The 18,523-nt window shown below is 39.7% G+C and overlaps 1 protein-coding gene across 8 annotated transcripts in view; it reads left to right on the forward strand.

Moving 5' to 3' along the window:
• Nucleotides 1-18,523, forward strand: part of LOC140728506 (formin-like protein 2) — a 237,700-nt gene that overhangs the window by 193,646 nt on the left and 25,531 nt on the right. For 5 of the 8 annotated variants that reach the window (XR_012099089.1, XM_073047320.1, XM_073047319.1 and 2 more), the window contains exons 10-16: nt 2,521-2,595; nt 6,979-7,089; nt 8,521-8,670; nt 9,611-9,712; nt 13,757-14,057; nt 14,516-14,707; nt 18,418-18,438. Coding sequence is in view for 7 of the 8 variants with exons in the window: in XM_073047320.1 (XP_072903421.1) it covers nt 2,521-2,595; nt 6,979-7,089; nt 8,521-8,670; nt 9,611-9,712; nt 13,757-14,057; nt 14,516-14,707; nt 18,418-18,438 (952 nt within the window). In the remaining variant the exon portion in view is untranslated. The remainder of the gene's footprint in view (nt 1-2,520; nt 2,596-6,978; nt 7,090-8,520; nt 8,671-9,610; nt 9,713-13,756; nt 14,058-14,515; nt 14,708-18,417; nt 18,439-18,523) is intronic. The other 3 variants (XM_073047325.1, XM_073047324.1, XM_073047321.1) reach the window with 1 other exon arrangement.

An 18,523-nucleotide genomic window follows, 5' to 3' on the forward strand; every position in this document is an offset into this window, starting at 1 on the left:
AGTACAGACTTCGGGCCAAATGGCCTGCTTCTGTTCTGTATGCATACACACGTTCTACAGAAGTTGCTGAATAGTAAGTGGGATCAAAATGCCTGGCCAGTTTTTCTCTCGGCCCAATGGTGTTAAGACCAATCATATGACTTTGACACTCTAGAAAAGATCTTCCATTTCTCCCCATGGATTGAAACAATAAGCTGGGTACATACATCAATAATTCTAATCATTTGGAAGCAGTACGGTGTAACTATTTGACTGCAGGCATTGTGTATTACTGTAAATGTATTTGGGGTCATGCTGTAGATTAAAGGATAATAGTTATATCAGAGTTATTCATTTGATAATAGGACATTGTTGTTCACATGCAAATTGGTGTTCTGTGTTTTGAATTAGTACAATTTTTTTTGAATTGCGTTCTCAATTTTAAAAAAAATATGATTAACAGATATTAAAAGAAACTTAGTGATGGCTCAGTTGACAAAAGTTGTTGAGCTATGTAGATAAAAGATTCACATACAAACAAGCTGGAGGAACTCAGCAGGTCGGGCAGCATCCGTGGAAGTGAGTAGTCAACGTTGCGGGCCGAGACCCTTCGTCAGGACTGAAGAAGGGTCGCGGCCTGAAACATTGACTGCTCATTTCCACAGATGCTGCCCGACCTGCTGAGTTCCTCCAGCGTGTTGTACGTGTTGCTTTGACCCCAGCATCTGAAGTGTACTTTGTGTTTAGATGAAAGATTACAGGTTCAAGCATTATAGGAACTGAGTTAATGATCTCCTGATGCCAGTGCTTTCAGAAACATCTGGGTTGAAAGGAAGATGGACCAGGTATCTTGCTCCCATTGATTGTCCAGTGAGTTTTGTTGAAAGTGTGTAAGGATTTAGGTTTGGTAGGGTTCATTCCCACTTTTGTGTAGCCTGCTGAGTCTTAAACAAATACTGAGGCTGCCTCAAGAAGAAGTCTGAGAGGAGGAGAAGATATCAGTGGTTATAGAACCACTGATCGAAGCTTACTGCTGCATTTATCTCCATTGTAATAAATACATACCTTTTAGACAACTACAAAACAATTTCCAGTACAATATAAATTTTGACATGCTTTAAATCTGTTCTATTCAATGTTTGGAGCAATGAGACCATTGCAGAAAAGATTTTTTTTTACAATATATTAAAATATTATTGACATCTCCTGGTGTAACTGACTGCAATATACTGATGCAGCTATAAACAAGGCAAGGCAGTGGCTGTGTTTCATTGGGAGTTTGAGGAGATTTTGTTTGTCAACTAAGACACTCAAACATCTACAAATTCACTATCTGGTATGGCGGGGGGTGGGGGTGGGGAGGAATAACTGTACAAGATCGAATAGGCTGCAAAAACTTGTAAAATTAGTCAGCTCCATCATAGGTACCAGCCTCCATAGTATCCAAGACATCTTCAAGGAGCAATGCCTTAAGAAGGCGGCATCCATCATTAAGGACCCCCACCACCCAGGACGTGTCCTCTTCACACTGTTACCATCAGGGAGGAGGTACAGAAACCTGAAGGCACACACTTGGCGATTCAGGAACAACTGCTAGGCCTCTGCCATCCAATTTCTAAATGGACATTGAAGCCATGAACACTACCTCACTACTTACTTTTTATTCCTGTTATTTTGTACAACTTATTTTAACTTGACTATTTAATAGACATATTTATATTTAATGTAACTCAGTTTTTTCTCTATAGTTATTTGTCATTGTATTCCTCTGTAAAGTTGACAAATTCCATGACATAGCCGGTGATATTAATTCTGATTCTGAATTACCCTCTTAATCTGTTGGGAATGACGTATGTAACATCATTGTCTTTCAAATTCAGATATTTTTGTTGTATTTATGCTTTGGAACAATTTTTAATAATGTCTCTGGAGACTTTTATACCTTTTTGTCTTTGGGGCTGGATAATTTGTGTTAATATGTTTGCCCAAGTCCAGGAACTTGCCTTTCTTTTGTTAAACTAATATTCTCACTCTAACTCTGACAATGAAGGCTCTAGCAACAGCCTTGGAGACGATATGGATCTTGGAAAGTTTGAATTCAGCCCCATTATGTTACCTTGGCAACACAAAGCTGGGAGCGTTTCATTCTCCTCTTTCGCAGCTCTTCCATCTCCTTCCTGAGCAAATCACACATTTTGTACTTTACTCTTAGAGGCTAGGATGTGTATTTTCTGTTGCCAGAACCAGAAACATAAATGCTGAGTGTATATATGATGTTACTTTTTGGGCTTAAAACAAACTGATAAATTGCACATTTCTAGTGGCCATTAACCTGGATCATGTACTGTCTTACTGGATTTATTAATCTAAGAGACACAGCTCAATTTTGAACTGATTTACTGATAATTCAGTGAAACTCAAAGCCCCACAGCCCAAAGTGCTGCATTCCCCCATTGTGTAGAGCGCCCTCTTGTGTTTATTAAGTTTTAAGGCTTCCAAGTTGGTAACTGCTTTTTCTTATAAATATCTTTCTTTCTTTAGGTCTGTGGTGAAAAGTATCGATTTGAAAAGTTAATGGAACATTTCCGAAATGAGGATAACAATATTGATTTCATGGTGAGTGTCTTGCTTAACCAATGAATTGTGCACCCTTTACTGTTTCTGTGACTGGGTCTCACCCGGCAGGTGTATTTTGTGTGAAATTGGATACTGAGGCACTAATTGGAGTTGGTCATTGTTTGCAAGGTTTCAGATATCAGACTTAATCTTCAAGTACCTCATCTCTTTCTTTTCAGATGAGCTGAGCATTTCTTTGGAATGACTTGGGTGTATGATTATGTCTATAGTTGCTGGTTAGTTAGATATTCTAAATGTAAAAAATTAACAGTGAGAATTGAAGATCAAACATTTCCTGCAGCATACTATAACATAAAGGTGGAATAAATTAATTCTTTCTTTGATGTAGCATGTGCCTGGATTGATGTCATATCGAAATGACAGAGATTCATTGTAAATGGTATTTCAAATCATTGAAAAATAAATCTTGAAACACAATAGCTTATTCTCTGAAAACAAGCCTCCTATTAACATTTCTCCCATTGTGTAGAGCGCCCTCTCGTGTTTAGTAAGTTATGGGGCTTTCTTAATAAACTGATCTGAAAAATGTTGTGTCTCACACACTGGAGGAATTCAGCTGTAATTAATCTCTTACTTGTACCCTGCTTATTGAATCAGTAACCACTGTCACTTTCTTTCAAGGCTGAGATTTCCAAATTTTTCCTCATAATTCATTCCTGCTGCTGAAGAGGTCAGACAGGATTGTCCTCCTGAGCTCAGTTATCTTCTGTGTCTTTGGCTAGAACTAGATATGATAGCCAAGATGAACACTAAACCACGGGTCTCTAGACATAATGCTTGGCTATTTAAACATCAGTTACTGAGTACAGTCACGTAACATATATATCGTATCTGGTCATCTGGTATATAAAATGCTGTACCATTTGCACTTCCCCCACCCCCCCCCCCCCACCCTTCTCTTTTGGTAACTTCAGTTTCAAGGAAATATTTCTCTTGAATTCAAATTATATTTAACCTTTTAAGTTTTATAATATATTTTTTAAAAAAGTCAACTTGAGTTTTGCATTTGTGCCTGTTCCATTGATTATGTACTATGTTGAGCTGTACAGTTTAATTTTCCAAGTAAAGTTTTACAAAATGTGAACAATCTTAAGAATACAGGTAGCGTTTGGAAATGGAAACAGACAAATGCATTTTTGTGCAAGTGGACATTCCACCACTGCCCTTTCATAATAATCTGTTAATTTGTTTACTAGTTTTTGCAATATATTTCCAGGTACAGTTTTAATCTTCTGGATTTTAATGTGAAAATTTGTATCAGCACATCTGATATGCAGGATTTTATATTGTTGAAAACATTTATTCTAAAAAATTATTTTAATCTAAATATGTTGCCTATTCATCAAAACCTATAATTTCTAAGGTCTTCCTATTCCCAAAGTATCCAAATAAGGTATAAATCATTTAGCTTTCAAAGTATCCAAGTACATATATGTCACCATATACAACCTTGGGATTCATTTTCCTGTGGGCATACCCAGCCCGTCTATAGAACAGTAACTATAACAGGATCAATCAGAGTGCAGAAGACAACAAACAGCAAATGCAAATATAAATAAATAGCAATAAATAATGAGAACATGAGATAAAGAATCCTTAAAGTGAGATCATTCGTTGTGGGAACGTTTCAATGATGGGGCAAGAGAGTGTAGTTATCCCTTTTAATTCAGGACCCTGATGATTGAGGGGTAGAAACTGTTCTTGAACCTGGTGGTGTGAGTCTTAAGGCTCTTGTACTTTCTAATTGATGGCAGCCACGAGAAGAGAGCATGACCTGGGCGGTAGGGATATCTGATCATGGATGCTGCTTTCCTACGAGTTTTAATGCTTATGTGCTCAGTGGTTCGAAGGGCTTTACTGGGCCAAATCCCATGTTGTACTCAGCCGAATCCACTACCTTTCGTAGTACCGTAGATTCTGGACTACAGAGCGCACCTGATTAAAAGCCGCTGGCTCTAATTTTAGAAATAAAATCAATTTTTTAATTGTAAAGGCCGCATCGGATTTTAGGCCGCACCGGATTTTCAGCCGCAGGTGTCCCACGTTGTAATATGAGATATTTACACAGAAAGATATTACACGTGAGGATTTTTTTAACTTTTAATTAAATCCATATGGTAACAAAAACAAATACATATTGCAAATGCTTTTTTTCGAACCGTGCCCGTACGCGGCTACTTTTAAATATACGTTGCGTATACTTCTTTACTGAACAACATTCCAATATCTCCTAACGACTGGTAAAAAAATATATATATTGCAGCCTACCAGGAAAAGTTATTGATCACCTTTAACTTAAAAGCAGAGTTCGCTCAGATCCAAAGCCGCTCGCGTAATGCGCTCCCCCCCTCCTTTCCGTTTATCGCAAACGGCATTTAAAAGCAGCGTTCGCTCAGATCCAAAGCCGCTCGCGTAATGCGCTCCCCCCCTCCTTTCCGTTTCATCGCAAACCGGCATTTTCCCACAAGACACCGCGAAACCGGGTGTGACGTCATAGCATCCCGCGATGTAGTACAGAAAACAAATATAGTTAAAACTCTTCTAACTTTAACTAGAAAATGAATTACTAAGCGAAAATATTATAAACTAAGTAGGCAGCACAATGCTTCGAGTGTTTTCCATGTTGATGAGGGTGAGTACAAATGACTGATTTACAATAATTTAATTGTGAAAGTGCGCTTGATTTATCGTACAATTTCATTGGACCTCTGTGAACTACTCATCAATTTTATTGGTCTACTGTTATGAGGCAAAATGTTTACGAGGCGGCATGAAAAAAAACCATGCATTAGCCGCTTCGGATTATAGGCCGCAAAGTTCAATGCTGTTCAAAATGTGGGAAAAAAGTAGCGGCTTAAAATCCGGAATCTACGGTATTTTCTATTTAAAGCATTGGTGTTTCCATACGAGGCCATGATGCAGCATGTCAGTAATATCCGTGGTGGATGTTTCTTGAGCACATGAATAGCACGTTGATAACTTTGCAAATGTAAGATCTTGTGATTGCTATGTTTTAGTGGTGTCTGTTAATGATATCAACATATTAAAAAAGGTTATTTTAAAAATGTAGCTGTTGGCATATTATTTCAATTTCTAAAAATCAGTTTTATGGTATATCTTGATTGTATTTTGAAAGGGCAGAATTAATTCATAGATTTATCTTAGAATCAAAATCTAGTACCTGATTAATACTGAATTGTATGGGAGCAGTGATACTTGTTGGGGCTACAGTAGATTAATTAATTAATTTGAGATATTTGTGTTTATATATACACTCACACACACAGATAAAACTTGTCTTGCATGTATGGAAAAATAAATCTTAATCTGTTTAGTATTAAATGAGTGCACAAGGAATTAATTTTATGGACTCCACTGTCTGGTGAAATTGGATTTAGCTTGTGCCTGGAAGTGGAGAGTAGTGAATAAGCCATTTATCTTGCACCAGGCCTGGTCTTTCTGTTAACATCAATGATTAGCAAAGTACAAGCGAGCATCTCCTTTTATAAAATAGCAATTCTTCATTTATCTTTCTGTGGAAGATTATATGCATAAAACGTTGCTTGTCTCCATGGAATCTTTCATTGGTAGGTAGGAATGGTCTTGCATTCGAATGAAAGGTTATCCATCACCTATTGTTCATACAAGCTTGATTTATTGGCTATTACTTTTAACTCAATCAAAATACTTGGAAATTGGGATAGCTCCTTGTTTGTTCTCAGTTTTACTCCTTGCAGAGCTACCCTGTGACTGATGTTCAGCTTCAATAAATATCGAGAAGTACCATGCTTCCAGTTGAGAATTTATCAAACTACTGAAGTTTAATTGAAAATTCAGGCACTTGAGGAGGACAGATATTTGACTAATATTTGGCATTGGCCAGAATAATGGGGTATGAACTAAATCATTAATAAAATATTGCATTGATGAAGTATTTCACAATATGGTGTACACAAGAGATTATGCAGATGCTGGAAAACCAGAGCATCAGTATCCAGTTTTAGTGAAGGGTCTTGGCTCAAAACGTTGACCGTTTGTTCATTTCCATAGATGCAGCCAGACCTGAGTTCCTCCAGCATTTGTGTGTGTTGCTTATAACGTTATGCATTTGGTTTGCCATTTTGAAATTTATTCCTCATTAAATAGTATATAAGTATAAAAGTTACGAATTAATTGTTGGAAATTATTAAATGGAATTTATATTATGTGGATATAGATATAACAAAAGAATGTATTCAACCATTTTAATATTAAATAAACCTGATAGCCTTCCGTTCAGCTTGTAGCATTTGGTACAATTGTTTGTGCTTATGATTACTTCTATGACTGGAGTATCTCCTTATCTACTATATTTGTTTCCAGGTGGCCTGTATGCAGTTTATTAACATTGTGGTACATTCTGTAGAAGATATGAATTTCCGAGTACATCTCCAACATGAGTTCACTAAACTAGGACTGGATGAATACCTGGATGTGAGTATGTCCTTAACCACATTGTCTCTAACACTAACTATCTTTCTAGGTTGGAAGAGGAGGAATATTAATGGATGTGAAATATGATATAACAGCCGGGAGGTGGTGTGGTGTGTAAGGAAGTTGCAAAGAGTCTGTGAATGGGTGAGGCCAGAATACTATGTAGGAAAATGCAAGGTCTTTCTTTTCAGTAGAACATAAAGGCAGAGCATTTATTAAGTAGTGAGAGATATAAAGTTAGACAGATACTTTATTGAACCCAAAGGAAATTACAGTGTCACAGTAGCGTTACAAGTGCATAGATAAATGTACAAATAATAGAAGAGAAGTAAGAAAGAATAAAAAAAGTTACCTCAAACAGTTTAACAGTCACTTCCCCAGCTATAGGTTAACTCATTGTAGAGCCTAATGGCTGAGGGTAAGAATGACCCCATAATGATTAGGTTAGATGTACAGGTGTCCTTGTACATGAATCAACAAATATCTCCCATTTTTAACATGAAGAAACATATCAACAAGTACTTCATGTGGTGGAATAAAGATGCTGTGCAAGTTTAACATAGCTTCACGTGCATCTCCTCTAATTGTGTCTACGTGGCCTCCTTTACGTTGGTGAGACCCAGCGTCTACTACGCCACTGCTCTGTCCACAGTGGCCATCCTGAACTCCCTGTTGCATGCTGTTTCAACTCCAATTCCCATTCCCACACTGACCAGTGAAGCAGAGATTCACCAGGAGGTTGCTTGCATCAGGAGAGCTTCAGCTGTGGACAGAGGTTGGTTGGATTGAGTTTGTTTCCCTGAAGGGAATGTGTTGGGTGACCTGAGAATGTGAGGAATATGGAGAGGGTAGTCAGCGTCGTTTTCCTTTGGTAGAAGTATCAAAACGTGTGGGTGTGGTTTAAAGTGTGAGCAAAGAAGCTTAAAGGAGATCTGGGGTACGACATTGTTTTTTTACAACGTGTGTTTGATATTTGGAACATACTGTTAGAATCAATTAAAATTACAGTTTGTAAGAGATGTTTAGACAAGAACATATATAAGCAAAGTAGAATATGGTCCTAATGTGGGCAGATGGGATTACTGTAGGTCAGGAGTTTCAACCTTTTTTATGCCCTGGAGCCCAAGGGATCTGTGAATCCAGGTTGGGAACCCCTGCTGTAGCTAGACAAAAAGATTGGTTCGTATGACTGCTTCTAGAGAGAAGGTTTGCTCTAAAACTAGCCTGACTGCGGCACCTTAGTTAGGAGTGACTCGCGCTGAAGAATTACTGTAAACCATCCCTGGCATTGCAATCCTCCGAAATGTTAAACACTGAGGAGGAACAGTACAAACCGTAGTTTTTACGTGTCAGTGCAGCATGAACTCATGAAGCTGTACTTTAAGATGGTTCATTAATGCTGGTGGTGAATTTTCTTTTTGATTTTTTCAGAAGCTGAAAAATACAGAGAGTGACAAACTTCAGGTGCAGATTCAGGCTTACCTGGACAATGTGTTTGATGTGGGTGCATTACTGGAAGATGCCGAGACCAAGAATGCTGCCTTGGAGAGGGTTGAAGAACTGGAAGAAAATATTTCTCACGTAAATACTGCTTTAAATTTTCAGTGAGGGATGCAATTCCTGCCTGGCCATTGCGCTATACTACCTTTTGGTGACTGATTGTAACTTAAATGCTGGGAAATAATTTCACTGTCATTTGGTAACACAACTATTTTGGGTTTAAAAACATAAAAAAGTGGGTTTGATTGAAGACCTTCTAAGCAACTGGCCAGTGGATGGTGTGACTGAAAAATGTAGTTCATTTCATATAGCTCCTTGGCCTTACAATGCTTTCAGGGTGAGTCATAATGTTTAATGGACAAAGCTTTAGAGGCAGGTCATTTTTGATGGCACTCTGAAATATTTATGTTCAAGATATGCCAGAACACTCAGTGAAGTGGCTTAAAACTAATAAATGGGTTACTTGCTGTTTGCTTGTTGGTACTGTTAGATATTCTGATAGAGGTAATGGAATTTAAAAAATAATCGGCTGTGAATGTTGCGATTATTATAAAATGACATTCATCCTTCTGCGGTTAAGCTTTGTATTTAGCAATGTTACTTTTGCCTCCATAAAGTATTGGATGTTACAGTGGGGCATGGCGGTGAGTTCTGGGTTCTGTTTTGTGCCCGGCTGTGTTCCCGTGCATCTTAAAGGCGAGTGTGTGCGCTGCCAAGGTGTAGTTCAGTCACATTTTACCTGTACCCACTCTCCACATGAGTCTCTTCTGCAGTTGTGAGGTGGTCCCTGGATAACAATTTGCAACAGGAACTCAGACAGTTTATCCCTGATTAATTATAGCTGTGAATCCCAATGAGTACCCATTGAGGTCACCGCAGCCAGCAGTTGAAGCATGTCCGTGATTATTTCCCTGTTTTGTATCATTAGTCTAATTATTGACTGGGGTAGCTGAGCTTTGCAGAACTAATTTTGATCTTGATAAAGGGCATAAATTGATGACTAACATGTTGAATATCTCAGTTGTCAGAAAAGTTGCAAGATACTGAAAATGAAGCGATGGAAAAAATTGTGGAACTGGAAAAGCAGCTAATGCAAAGAAACAAAGAACTGGAAGTCATAAGAGTGAGTTGATACCTTCCTCTGCTGGTTTAAATTGATCTTTGTGAACTGTGATCAATAGAACACACTGATGGACAATGAAGCTCTTCTGCATTGGGAAATAATTCATTTGGTTCCTCAACAGTAAAGCCTGTTCTTGGCCATTGATTATCCCAAATGGAGATCAGGGCATAATACAAGATCTGTCATCCTCCAACTTCCCAAGGGTACCTAGCATAAATCATTGTTTTCTATACAATATATTGCTTTCTGTTTACTTTCTTTGATCAGAAATTTCATGGAAATTTGCTGCTTCTCAACTGCCTATTACTTCCCCTGGGTCCCCTCCTCCTGTGGCCCACCCTTCTCTCCTAGCAGATTCCTCCTTCTCTAGTCCTTGTCCTTTCCCACCCACCTGGCTTCACCTATCAGCTTCCAGCTAGCCTCCTTCTCCTCCCCCCTCTTTTTCATTCTGGCATCTTCCCCCTTCCTTCTCAGTCCTGAAGAAGGGTCTCGGCCCGAAACGTCGACCGTCAATTCATTTCCATAGATGTTGCCTGACCTGCTGAGTTCTTCAGGCATTTTGTGTGTGTTGTTCATGGAAATGTGACTGTGAGAGTGTGTGTCATATTTCAACATCAAACATATTCACAAACACTCTACATCTGACAGCACTGAGTTTAATATGAGGCCACCTGTTTAGAGGTTCTGTGCACTAGTGGGCCGCTGATTGTCGGAAAGCTGCCTTCCAGCTGATAGGATCAGTAGGTCTTCCTACCCACCTTCATCCTTTCTTGTAACTCATCACATGCTGTCTTTACACTTCAGATATTGTGCTCGATCTTCAGTGACCATTCCAATAAAAAAAATACAAAGCAATCATAGCAATTAAATGAACCCACCCAGAGATTACTTGTACTTTATGACCTTAATAATGAATTGAGAAGAATGCGCCATACAGTTCTTGCCTATCCAAAAAGTTCATGAATTCTCATGAATCAACAATATTTAAAAATATAGACCAGGGTGTAGAATTGCTGTCAGTTATTGGGGTTTGGCAAGTTATAGCTGAGCTGTTCAAAGGTTAGAAAGTTGTTGACAGAAGCAGGCCGTTCAGCCCAACAAAGCTTGCTGAGTTCCTATTCACATGGTGTGTTGAAAGAACAATCGAGTTTAGATTTGTAAGTCTTTGAGGTACTACTCTCAACCACACAACTAGGTAGTTTGTTTCATGAGTCCACAGCTCGCTGTATAAAGATTTGTTTCCTGATGTTAGTCTGAAATCTCCCTTTAACCAGTTCCCACCTTTGGCCCCAAGTCCTTGTTAATGGATTAATGTTGAAGTAACAGCTGGCATCCATCTTGCTTGTACCCTTAATGATTCCAAACACTTCTACCATGTCTCCTCTCATTCTACATCTACATAGGCTGAGATTTAATTCTTTGAATTTTTTTTCATAGCTCATACCCTACAGACCTGGAATGAGTTTCGCTGTCCTTCACTGGGCTCTCTCCAGTGCCTTCACATCCCTCACACAATATGGAGACCAAAACTGCACACAGTATTCAAGGTGTCGCCTCATAAGCGCATTATACAGCTTAAGGAGAACATCTCTAGACTTGATCTCCACTGAACGCATTATATAGCCCAACATTCTATTAAGCTTCCTAATCGCTTCTGTGTATTGTCTAGATAAGTGTACCAGGACATCTAAATCTTTCTCATACAGTGCACTGTCTAACTTAGGACTCCCCATTGTATACTTATAACTAATATTTCTACTTCCTATATGTAATATTTTACATTTACTTACATTAAATTTCATCTGCCCCATCTGGATTCTGTGTAGATCAAACTGTATTGATTCTGCTGCCTGAATATTATCAGCCCATCCCCCTAATTTGGTGTCATTGGCAAACTTTACAAGTTTATTTGTTATGTGCTTATCCAAATCATTAATGGAAATTAAAAACAGCAGCAGCCCCAAATTGATCCCTGTGGAATCCCACTTTTAACATCTGGGTGTGAAAATGATCCTGTCACTTAACTCATTTGTTTTTGAGCCAATTCTGTACCCATTCGCACACCTTATCCCGAATCCCTACCTCCTGTAATTTGATTATTAACCTCATGTGGGCTACCTTGTCAAAAGCCTTCTGAAAGTCCAAGTAAATGACATCAACCGCTCTATTGTTATCATAAATTTTAGTTGCCTCTTCATAGGACTCCGGCATATTAGTAAAACATGATTTTACCTTTCTGAACCCATGCTGGCTTTCTGCTAACATGCCTGTTCATATCAGTTGTTTCCTTCTCATTCTTTAATATTGTTTGCATTACTTTGCCTACGATGCACATTTAGCTTACTGGTCTATAGTTACCAGGGTCAGTACAGTCATCCTTCTTATATGGTGGGATAATGTTCACCCGTTTTCAGTCCTTAGGGATTTCATCAGTCTTTGAAAAATACATGTCAGGGGTTTGTATATATGTTATCATAGACCCCTTTAAGTACCCTTAAAGATTTATCTTGTCTGGCCCTGGAGATTTATTAACTTTCAGCCTTTTCAGCTGAAGCAGGACCTCACTTGCTAAGATCTCTAAGTCACTTAAAACAACCCTGTTTTTCTCTATACTTACTAGCATATTGCTAACATCTTCAAAGGTGAAGACTTTTGCAAAGAGTATCTGCGGTCTCCTTCTCTGCATAATTTAACACACCACTATCATTCCTTAATGCGCCTAATTTCCTCCTTGACTTTTTTTTTACTACTAAAGTATTGAAAAAAATCTATTGGGTTCAATCTAAGCATTATCAGCAATATCCTTCTCAGCCTGTCTGTGTTGAAATGACAGGCTAGATTATCAGCTGGGTCGGGCAATTATGTTCTTGCTCTGAGATGACTTGCAAGCACTTGCTGGTGAACTTTCTGACCCAGTTTTGTCCTTGCACTCATGCTATATATTTAATAAAAACAGAAAATGCAGGAATCGCTCTGCGAACCAGACAGCACCTTTGAGTAGAGAAAGAAGTTAATGTTTCAGATCAAAACACATCAGAACTCTTTCATTAATCCTGTCTTAATTATTTTCTGCAGGCGAGTTATTCCCACTCAAGCGACTAGAGCAGATAATTTCAGCTTTTCACAAAAATCTCATGACCTAGGCTGATTCCTTCAATGTCAGTAGATGTATGGTTTCTTCAACAGTGACTTGAGCCTGACTCTTAACAAACTTGTTCATACGGAGCAGCTTAGAGTCAAATTTACATGTCGAGTGCGTGTATTTTAAGTTTGTAAAATAGAAAGGTATAAACATTGGAAATTAAGCAAATAATTCATGAGTTATAAAAGGGTCCAGGGCTTTCCCGGCATATATAACAAATAATTTCTTCTCGGGCTTCCGGCCTGTACCCGTACCCGACTGGAAGCCCGAGAAGAGTTTATCTGATTCATGAGCTGTTTGGCCTTTTGGATAGATTCACAAGCATTTCTGCTTTGGAGGCAATCAGCTTGTCACCTTCATGTCAGTTTCAACTCTGCCCCCAACCCCCTTCTGCCTTGATATTCTCAGTTCTTGCAACTAATAACATCTTGTGGAGTTTCATGCAAATGCCACATAGAGTCATAGCACAGAAACAGGCCTTTCGGCCCATCTGGTCTGTGCAGTCATTTAAGCTGTCTCCTCCCACCAACCTGCATCAGGACCATAGTTGTCAATATCCCTACCATTCATGTACCTATCCAAACTTTTCTTAAACATTGAATGCTGGCAGCTTGTTCCACACTCCCATGACTCTTGAGTGACGATGTTTCTTTCCCCTCATCTTGATGTACGTCACCAATGTATATTTGTTGTGGATGATTATTCACACTCTCTGTTGCAGTTCCAATGGAACCCAAGCCAACACTTTAAGGCAAGTGAGACTGGATGACAAGAAGGCAAATGATGAACGCGTCTAAAAATTGATATGTTTTAGGAATGGTTTTAGGCTTAGTTTAAAAAGTTTTGAAAAATTTATTCTTCAGGTCACTTTAAAATTGTCTTTCCTCCATCTCTCCTCCCAGGAGGTTTACAAGGACACCAATACTCAAGTTCACACACTGCGCAGAATGATCAAAGAGAAGGAAGAGACCATTCAAAGACACAACCACTTGGAGAAAAAAATTCACGAGCTAGAGAAGCAGGGGTCCATCAAAGTTCAGAAAAAAGGAGACGGCGATATTGCTATTCTGCCAGTTTTGCCAAGCGCGTCACATTCTCCAGGTGCAGAGCAGGTACCCAGCACTTATGCAGGAGCAACACATGAAGTGTCTGATCTGTCAGTGCCGCCACTTCCTGGACCTTCTCCGTCCCTCTCTGGTGCAGGTACGGCTCAAAGTTGATTGTGCCATTAGGGTTTAAATGTTCTTCGATTCTGGTTGGCATAACAGCAAATCTATTCCTCGTTTTAATTAGAAAAGGGTATTCTTTGCATGGATATTAATTACAGTCACAACAACTGGAAAACAGCATAAAAATAATTATCGCCAACCAGAACACTGCTGTGTAGGAGGATGCAGAATGTCTTGATGGGGAGGTGGGTGGAAAAGTAGATAGAGCAAGTGAACGGGCAGGGGGTAAGGATATGGTAGATAGAAAGTAAGGTTATCCATATATATTGATGGGGCTGACTGGCTTATCCTAGATTGTGTCTCCTATCTTTCTGATATTGACCTCTGTGAGGTCTAACCTCCATTCTGTGGAAAATGTTAATGTTTGCACAGCTGATGGTATGTTTGTGGTTTCTGAAAGCTGAACACCAATCCTGATTTTTGAATTTTCAGCAGTCCCAAATGGACCAGTGTCGGCTCCATCTTCGCAACAGCAACTCTCTCCTCCGCCCCCTCCACCACCGCCATCGGCTGCAGAAGTTCCACCTGCTCCGCCTCCACCTCCTCCTCCACCTCCACCACCACCAGCTGCACCTCCTTTGCCTGGAACAGCCCCCACTCTCATTTTTAACCCTGGCTTATCAGGTAACGTCATGGTATTCAATGTACGTTGCTTTCTTGTGACCAAACATGTTTTAAAAGCTCAAGAAAAGTAGTTGCTAAGTTTTTGATTCTTAAAAGTATAATATTTTATGAGGGAGGTAAAAGGGAACAAAATGAATTTCAAACTGATTGTGAGGGATTGGAATCCTGGGGCGTGGAGTCTGTGTGCTGAACTTAAAGGCAAGACACCTTGATGTGTCTTTATTCTCGATACCAGTTTAGCGAGGTGGCTGCTCAGTTGGAAAGCCAAGGAAGTTGGGGATTTGCTGGAGGGATATAGTCAGACCTTCAGAATTGGGTGTAAAAAGTCAAGAGTTTGTTGGCAGGAGAGGTCAGCCCCTCATTTTGGTAGAGAGGGTAGGGAAACTGTGGGTCTTGGAGGTATGGGGGTGGTCACAATTAGAAACAGTAGGATCTGAAACGCAGGACAGGAGAACTACCTTCTTCTGTATCTAAAGAATACCCAAAACAAAAATGCTCACACCACATCTGCTGCACTACAATGGGTGAGTACAACTCACTATGAAAGATATGTTGTTATTACCTGACTTTTTCTCATGTTGGGATTAGAGTCATAGACTCATAGAGTAATAAAGCACAGAAACAGGCCATTCAGCTCATCTGTCCCATGCCAAACACATTTTCTTCTCTGCTAGCCCCATGTGATTGCATTCAACTCCAAACGCTCCAAATCTTTCCCCTCCATTTACATATCCAAATGTCTTAAATGTTGCAGTTGTATCTGACTTGACCACTTACTCTGGCACCTCATTCTGGGTGACCAACCTCTCTGTCTTAGTCAGGTCCTCGAATCCAGGCAGCATCCTCATGAACCTCTTCATCACCCTCTCCAGCTTTGACAATGTCTTTCACATAAATGTGACCAAAACTGTACACAACACTCAAAGTGTTTCGGGTAAATGGAGTCGTCAGCCTGGGAAGGCAGTCCATCTAAGAGAGGGAAAACTCTGATTTCAAACCTCCGCTGCCTTGTGGGCATACCCACTCATGGGAAAGGCTTCGGGAGTAAACCCTGAGGACAAATCCAGAGCTGGAGTCTCTAAGGCAGTCCGATGTTGCCTTCAACTTCGTTCTGGCAACTCCTGCGACGACACTGGTGCCAAGCTGTATCGGCCCTGGCCCTTCCCTTGGACAACGTCGGTGTCGTGGAGAGGGGAGACTTGCTGCATGGGCAACAGCCGGTCTTCCATACAACCTTGCCCAGGCCTGCACCCTGGAGAGGACACTTTCCAGGCGCAGATCCATGGTCTTGCGAGACTAACGGATGCCATCAACTCAAAGTGTGGCCTCACCAATGACTTGTCATAATGTCCCTGCTCTTAAACCCAGTGCCCTGATTGATGAAAACCAGCATGCCTTCACCAGCTACGTGCATAGCTGTTGGGGGGAGGAAGGTGGTGGTGTGGGGGGAAGGTTTTAGTCAGCCAGATGAATAGTATGATACTGGAAGGAGAAGAATAAATTGAATAAAATAAAATAGAAATTCTGAAATGTTGGGTGTAAGTTTTATATTCCATTTTCTTGAATCTGGTATGGAAACACCAATGCCTTTGAATGAAAAATCCTACAAAAAGTAGGTGGGTCGGCCCAGTATATCTCTTGTAAAGCACTCCCAACCATTGAGCACGTCTATAGAAGCGCTGTTGTAGGAAAGAAACATTCATCATCAGGGACCTCCACCACACAGATCATACTCTCTTCTCACTGCTGCCATCAGGTACAAGCCCTGGGACTCGCACCACCAGGTTCAAGAACAGTTACTACTCCTCAACCAGCAGGGTCCGGAATAAAAGGGATAACTACACTGAACCCTAATGTCCCATCATTAAAATGTTCCCACAACCGATGATCTCATTTTCAAAAACTCTTTTATCTCGTGTCCTTATTATTTATTGCTATTTATTTATATTTGCATTTGCAGTTTGTTGTCTTCTGTACTCTGGTTGATCTTTCATTGATCCTGTTATAGTTACTATTCTATAGATTTGTTGATTATGCCGACAAAAATGAATCTCAGGGTTGTATATGGTGACACATAGTATCTAATTAGATAATAAAATTTACTTTAAACTTTGAATCCCAGTTCTCTGATCTTAAGAGTGCCAGTGATAAGCCCTTGATAAGCAGTGATCAGCTTTACCAGCATTTATTCCAGTTAGCAACTTGTCAATTAGGATAAAAATTCATAATTAAAACTGAAAATAGTAATTGTATTTTAACAACAAAATTTTATAATTTGATGGTAAAGTATGGTAAAATCAGAATCAAGTTTATTATCACTGTCACGTGACATGAAATTTGTTAACCGCAGCAGTTCAATGCAATACATAATCTAGCAGAAAGAGGACAAAAAAAAATAATAATAAATAAAACAAAACATAATAAATAAACAAGTAAATTAATTACATATATTGAATAGTTAATTAAAAAATGCTAAGACAGAAATACTGTATATTAAAAAAGTGAGGCAGTGCCCAAAACTTCAATGTCCATATAGGAATCAGATGGCAGAGGGGAAGAAGCTGTTCCTGAATCGCTGAGTGTGTGCCTTCAGGCTTCTGTATCTCCTACCTGATGGTAAAAGTGAGCAAAGGGCATTCCCTCGGTGTTGGAGGTCCTTAATAATGAATGCTGCCTTTCTGAGACACTGCTTCCTAAAGATGTCCTGGGTAATTTGTAGTCTAGTACCCAAGATGGAGCTGACTAGATTTACAACGTTCTGCAGCTTCGTTCGGTCCTGTGCAGTAGCCCCTCCATACTAGACAGTGATGCAGCCTGTCAGAATGCTCTCCACAGTACAACTATAGAAGTTTTTGAGTGTACTTGTTGACATGCCAAATGGTTTTTACAAGGCAGGCTCATGTTAAGGTTAAAATTAGGCAACGTGGCCTTGTCATTGTGGTTACTACCGGGGTACCGTATATAAAATCAAACCATATGCAGTGGATCAACAAGGTAGTATCAGTCACATGACATGGCTGTGCATCACTTCTTGCTATTGATAAGATAATGTTAACTACTTTATGGGAAATTTGAAAGCAAAGTATCAAACACTCAGCGTTAGAATAGATATGTAAAAGCTGCTGTGGGGTATTTTGATGATGACATATGAAAGTTTCTACTTTTAACAATACCTACTGCCCACTGTGCTACTAGCGTTTAGGGCAGCAATGAAGGTTCTCCATCTTTGTTTGCCCATACAGCTGCACACGAATGTAGAAGGATTCTTCATTGCTGTTTCTGTAACTATTTCTTTTTACCAGTCAGGGTTGTTAGCCCTGAGCTGAACCTCCGAACCTGGAGGACCAGTGGACCACTCTTAGTCTGGCCTCTACCTTTTGACCTGTTTGTCATGGGTCACCCTACCAAGAGCCAAAGCATAAAGCCCTGACTCCAGCCAACATATCTCTCCAGGTTATTGAGGCACACAAGCCTCAAAACCCTCTGGCAAGGATGTGGTCTGCTTGGAGGTCTTTTAACAATGAGAATGCTTATATCAGAGGTTCCCAGTCTGGGATCCACGGACCCCTTGGTTAATGGTAGAGGTCCATGGGATAAAAAAGTTTGGGAAACCCTGTCTGTAATATTTCTTTTGTTCCTTGCATATTATTTTATGACTTCACTTCTGCTAACTTGACTTTCTTTATCTACCCTACCTGCTTCCATACAAGAGGGACCAATCAAGCTATTCTGTAGGTTTTTATGCTCCATTGGTGTTGTACATCACATTGTGTGTCTGTCTTTCCGGCATTCATATGTGTTGTTGACTGTGTTTTT

Source organism: Hemitrygon akajei, chromosome 5 (assembly GCF_048418815.1).
Source record: "Hemitrygon akajei chromosome 5, sHemAka1.3, whole genome shotgun sequence".
In the NCBI taxonomy this organism is placed as follows: domain Eukaryota; kingdom Metazoa; phylum Chordata; class Chondrichthyes; order Myliobatiformes; family Dasyatidae; genus Hemitrygon; species Hemitrygon akajei.